This window comes from Euprymna scolopes, chromosome 19 (assembly GCF_053919585.1).
Source record: "Euprymna scolopes isolate OS-2025 chromosome 19, ASM5391958v1, whole genome shotgun sequence".
NCBI classification, from domain to species: domain Eukaryota; kingdom Metazoa; phylum Mollusca; class Cephalopoda; order Sepiida; family Sepiolidae; genus Euprymna; species Euprymna scolopes.
In genome coordinates, this window is record NC_136500.1 from 18,834,003 (window position 1) to 18,840,456 (window position 6,454).

At 34.3% G+C, this 6,454-nt stretch overlaps 1 protein-coding gene across 1 annotated transcript in view; it reads right to left on the reverse strand.

Moving 5' to 3' along the window:
* Nucleotides 1–5,658, reverse strand: part of LOC145303459 (cilia- and flagella-associated protein 77-like) — a 56,380-nt gene extending 50,722 nt beyond the window's left edge. The window contains exon 1 of the mRNA XM_080144796.1: nucleotides 5,455–5,658. Within this exon, the coding sequence (XP_080000922.1) occupies nucleotides 5,455–5,553 (99 nt within the window). The 5' untranslated portion in view covers nucleotides 5,554–5,658. The remainder of the gene's footprint in view (nucleotides 1–5,454) is intronic.
* Between the last annotated feature and the right edge of the window lie 796 nt (nucleotides 5,659–6,454).

The following is a 6,454-nucleotide window of genomic DNA, read 5'->3' on the forward strand; positions in this document are numbered from 1 at the left end:
CAAGTTCTATCAGCATATCCTTCAGCTAACATTCACGTATGTGGAAACTTCAATGTTCACAATGCGGAATGGTTGACCCACTCAAACAAGGCTGATGATGAGGGGAGATTCTGTCACGATTTCTCCATTGCTTATGACCTCACTCAGATTGTTCACAAACCCACCCGTGTGCCCGACAATGATGGCCAGTATGCAAGTCTCCTAGACCTTTTTCTCACAACTTGCCCTGAACTATGTTCAGTTTCCGTTCTGTCTCCTCTTGGATCTTCCGACCACTCAGATGTATCAATTGAGATAAAAATGAAATGTAATAAGTCCTCAGACGTACCTCTCCATCGTACAGTATATCGATACACTATGGCTGACTGGGATAGTTTCCGTACATTTATATCGGATCTTCCTCTGCGTTCCATGTTTAAAAAGGATGTGTCGTCTATAGTATCAGACAATGGAATGGAAAGCTCAGCTACTTTGGACTTGACGGACTGAGCATACAACTCTCTTGCATTTTTTATTACTTTTTTCAGTGGTTGCTGGCAGTCCTGAAAGCGGCTTTCGGTTCAGTAAATTTATTACGTTGGAAGCAATGGAAAAGGTGATTTCTGTGTGCAATTGCAGCAGCACATTCTGGAGAGAACCACGGTTGGCTGTTAAGTTTTGCTGGAATTTTTTCGATGGTATGAAACGGTCTATATCCACAACTAACCATTCCGTTAGGTCTGATACTATAGAGTACAGATCCTTTTTAAACATGAAATGCAGAGATAGATCTGATATAAGTGTATGGAAGCTGTCCCAGTCAGCCATAGAATATCGGTATACTGTTCGATGGACAGGTACATCTGAGGACTTATTACATTTCATTTTTATCTTAATTTGGAGCAAAATTTTTAAAAATCACCACTTTTTATAAATAAATACTTTTCTCCCTTATACATGATTCTATTAATTATTGGAAGTGTTTACATAGTAAAAATGCATTTGCTAACAAAAAGAAAACAAAATGTCCAGCAGTTTGCCTTGGTTAGAATAATGTCGGCGAAATCTGTTCACAACGCCCGTTATGAAGCACTTGATTAGTTTATGTAATGAGATTGATTTTAGAAACGCGAATTAATTATTGATGCAAACATTGTCAAGTAGTGGCCGGTCACATATTGAATGTTTATGTCAACAAATACGTGTAATGAACAGTTAAGTGACATCGAAAAAAGAGAGATTCGTAACATACACCCATTGTATCTTCATACTTAGCGATGGCAATGCGATTTCGAACGTTAACATGACAGACCAAAAAAGTATTATTGAAAACTTAAGGGTGACAAAGAAAGTACTATTGAAAATTTAAGCATGACAGACAAAAGAAAAGGTTATTTCAAACTGAAGTGTGAGAAACAAAAGAAAATACGATAAACTAAAGCTTCAGTGTGATTGACCATCTGAAATTTTATTTCAAATTAAAGCGCTAGAGATCCACGAAAACATTTTTCAAACTTAAGCATGATACACCGCAGAAAATGTTGTTTAAAATTTTAGCATGACAGACCAAGAAAATATTCTTTCAAATTTAATTGCATTCCGTGTTTGAAAAGAAAGCTATCGCAACTGACTTAACTGATTGGTTATAGAGAGCTTCATACCTTTCAAGAAATTCCGACAGAAATCAAACAACTATTCGTGGTACAACCTAAAATGTGCTGCTTCCATTGCACACAGAAACTAATATTTCAATTGCTTTAAACGAAATAGATTTTCTGAAACTAAAGCCGCCTTTAGAACTGCTAGCAATAATAACTGCAAAAATGTTACAAGAAAAAGCGAGTTTTGGCAAATAATAAACAGTTCCGAACAAATGCGTGACCTCTATCCCAACCATCTTTAATGAACATAAGATAGATCTATATATCTAAAAAAATAGTAAAATTGTGTGTGTGTCCGTGTGTGTACATTTCCCTACCAAACTACTCTGCCAATTTTCTGTTAATTTGATTTCAGCCCAAAACAATAAATGTTAAGGGATGAAAATTGAGGTCAAAGTTTTAAAAAATTGACCTCTACGGTCTCTACAAGATTACTCAGCCAATTTTTGTATAGGGTATTCAGACATACAGCAAGCTTTTTAATCAGTTTTAGGGAAAAAATTTGGCTGCCAAGAGGTCAAAGTTGAAAGAGTTGACCTTTGCAGACTCCTTCACCAATTTAGGGTCTAAACACTTGAAATTTAAGACGTAGGCTACCAGGACATGAGTCAAACTTTTTAATATATACATACATATGCACATAAAATTATGAACAGTACATAGGGTCCGCGCAAAACCGGGCTGAACTGCTAGTATATAGATAAGAAAAAAAAATGTTTTTAGGATTGGATTTTTTCGATTTTCGATATTTATCAGATAAATTTCTGTACAAAACATCTCTAAAAACACTGCTAGAATATAAATTAGCTTTGAGTGAAATTTGCAAAAGATAGGCTCAGCTGTTTCGGAATCTATAAGGAAGGAGCTCACAAACACACTGGCTTTTATATAATAGTAGAGATAGCGACAGCCAATAGACTGAGAAAAACTAAGTTACTGTTTTTTAATTCTTTATTACGTCATCCATTTGTAAGTAAACATTTTCTTGAAAAACATGTTCCTTGGCATTCAGGCCAAGATCACAGTGTAGTATCTGTTCTGATGCTACACTTCACCTTTTTTTGTATCTGCTAACATCTATTATTTTTAAACAACTTTTGTTTCTGTCCAGAAAGATAAAACCCTGAACGTTATCATATTAAAAACAGAATATAATACATTTTATATAATTTTAATATAATTTAAAAATTTTCATTTTTCTAAAAAATATATACTTGGCCCAATTTTTTTATTTTTCAGCGATGTTATTTTGAAATGCCGAAAAAATACGCTTGGCGCACGGAAAACACAACTCTGACTTTCATATCACGTGCACCAAGCGTAAAACTGAAGATGGAAAACACGTGAATTCTTTACTAACTTTTATTTCGTCAACTTAACATCATGGTGGGGTGGGGGTGGGGGGATAGATAAATAAATATGTATAAAATTCTGAAGATGTAGTCTATCTCCGAAATATTAATTTTAAACAAATAAATATTTGGCTGCCAATTTTCATAATATTGCGTTGTAATTTGGCTTATAAACGTATTTTATACGTATTTTATTTTAAAATGTAAACAATGTTTCTATTACGCAAATGAGTTTTTGTTCTTCAATAGTTGTCAAAAGCTACCATTCATTCTTTATTACGTCATCCATTTGTAAGTAAACATTTTCTTGAAAAACATGTTCCTTGGCCTTCAGGCCAAGATCACAGTGTAGTATCTGTTCTGATGCTACACTTCACCTTTTTTGTCCTCAGTCAATGGAGGAGAAATCCTTCATGACTGAGACAATTTTTTTTATTTTTGTTCCTATCCAGAGTGCCCCTTTTTGGGGAGCTGGATTTTCCCCATATTAAAAACCGACCTTGTGTCTCACTCTGCCCTCGTGGAGAGGCAAGTAAATAGGAATATGATAATTAATTAATATCAACGTTTAAAATGTCATATTTTAATGTATACATATAAAATATATACTAATTCAATTGTTTAGGTTAATCTAGCATTTCATGTTCTGCTAAGTTTTCATAAGACATTTGGTATACTTTTTTAAGTCGAAAATTATGTTTTCGGTTTTAAAATAATATTGTAATTTAAATTAAAGCTTTGAAATTTAAATTTTTTTCAAAAAAATGATCAATGACGAACTTTTTAAAAGAAATTTAAAAGATTTCAGTTTGGATTTTTTCTTTTCAATTGGTTAAAAAAAAAATTTGTTTTGTTTTGTTTTTTGTTTGTTTTTGTTTTTTTCTTGAATATTTTGAGATGAGGATTGATAATTCGGATACTTCAGCATTTATGAATCTGCGATTTCCACAATGTTACTCAGGTGTGCCTACTGCCTGGCAGATGACGGGAATAACCGGAAACGGTCAGACGAGCCTTATTACAAAAAAGAAAAACAAAAAAAAATACACAAATTGTTACAATTCCCCCCTCTCCACGTTAAGAATGGCGACAACCACTAAAATTCATAAAGTAATACATTGGAAAATAATGTCTTAATATCCGGAAAATTACTTGTCGGCCGTTTCCGGTTCTTCCCGTCATCCGCCGGTCACACCTGAGTAACTTAGTGAAAAATCGTGGTTTTATAAATTCAGAAGTACCATAAATCGTACTATTTCTATTTTTTTTTACTATTGTTTTCATCTTGAGTGTTATTTGCACAACGTTTCGATCAATGTAACTTCCGACCTTCTTCAGATGAAACTCCAGAATATGTGTGGGGGGGGGGTGTAAACAAATGACAAAAGTCTATAATCCAAATTTCATGATGTTGACCATCTTACAATTTATTCCTTTAATTACATTGACATTCACAATTCTTAACAACAACTGTTTCGTAGCGCAAACTCATTCGTTTAATTATTATATCAATCAATTTATTTATTCTGCCCTTAACTCTCCGGAAGAAATAGCAACTATCAATCCATTGAAAGAAAAGAAAATGCATTTGGGCATGACTACAAAATCCGAAAATTAGAAGAGAAGTTACAATTACTTTTTATTTTATCTTTTATTACGCCATTTTGAATTTTTGAATTTTTTGTCATTTGTTTTTTATGTACTCTTGAGCTTCATAACTTAAGGATTAGTATTAAAAAAGTGAAATATAATTGAAAAAAAAAAAACATTTCCACACACACACATACACACACACACACACACAGCAAATAAATATTTCGCGTACGGAAAGAAATACAGGGCCGCCATTGATTGGATTACTGACTGAAAACGTTTTTTTTTTTTTGTTTTTTTTTTTTAAGGGTGGAAGGGCGAGACATTAAAAAGTAAATTAGAATTGGGGATAGTTATGCAGAATACGGACCGTGTTATTTTTTTTAGATAGGGTTTTCAAGTTAAATTCAATACCGTTTTCCGTTTATTAAATTGTAAGGTGAAAGTACAAAATAGTTACAAAACGCCATCCCCTCTTCATGTTAAAAAGTGGTTTTTAAATAATAAGGGTATTATTTCAGCACGGTCCGTATTCTCCATAAGCACCGGATTTTATTATTAAAAATATATGCAAGATTAAAAAAGCATTTTATTTCAGATGTGTGCGAAGTACAAAACCTGTCGAAAGTGGTGACATTTGTGTACCTTTTTCTAAAATTGAATCAAGTATATATATATATATATATATATATATATATATATATATATATATATATATATATATATATATATATAGATAGATAGATAGATAGATAGATAGATAGATAGATAGAGAAAGAGAGAGAAATAGTTAAATTTGACAAAAAAAAAATTAAAAATATCCAAATTATTGGCATCAATATCGCTCCCTCCCCCTCCTATCTTCTTACCCTCAAATGTAATTCATTCCTTAACATGGGTTCTCGTTTGACACCTAGTTCTCCAGTGGCAGTTAATCGCCATGGCCAGTCAGGCTTGGTACTGCCCATTTTGTTGCCTTTCTTTTGATCCACAAGCGTTCCTTATTGTTACATTCTCGCCCACAAAGTGCCAAAAAAAAAAATAAATAAATAAATGATTTAACAATAACAATAAAATCTCCATGGAAACGGGCGTTCGATTCTGACACAGTTATCGCCCTTGCATTCGTTCAACAATTTGATAGAAATTCGTTCAACTTTTCCCTCCTCTAATGCAACTTTCGATTTTATCTCTCTCTCACACACACACAGACATACACACACACACACACACACATAGACACACACAGACACACACACACACACACACACACACACATACAGAAACACACGTGAATTATTTATATCTATCTATATATCTCTTGCTCGGAAATTGACATTCTATACCTCTATAAGGCAACCATTCGCCCATGTATGGAGTACTGTTGCCACATCTGGGCTGGTGCATCTGCTGCTTGTCTCTCGCTCCTGGACAGGGTTCAAAAAAGAGTCGCCAACCTGATAGGTCCTGAACTGTCATCTAGGCTTCAACCTCTGTCCCATCGACGAGATGTTGCATCCCTCTGCCTGTTCTACAAATACTTTAATGGTGAATGCTCTGACGAACTGCAAACACTTGTATCTCCCCGACGTAACTAACCCGACAAACCCGACAAGCTACTAAGTCTCATCCCTTTACAGTGGAGATCCCTAGGTGCAAGAAAGCCTTTTACTCCAATAGTTTCTTCCCCAGAACTGCGGGTCTTTGGAACTCCCTTCCGGGATTCTGCTTTCCCAACTGCAATGATATGCAGAAGTTCAAGTGTAATGTTAACAAACATCTTTCTACTCTTCTCCCTTCATAATGACCCCGCTAATTAATTCCCTAATAGTAGCCCCCTGCTTCAAAGTGGCACTGTGCCTTGTTTGG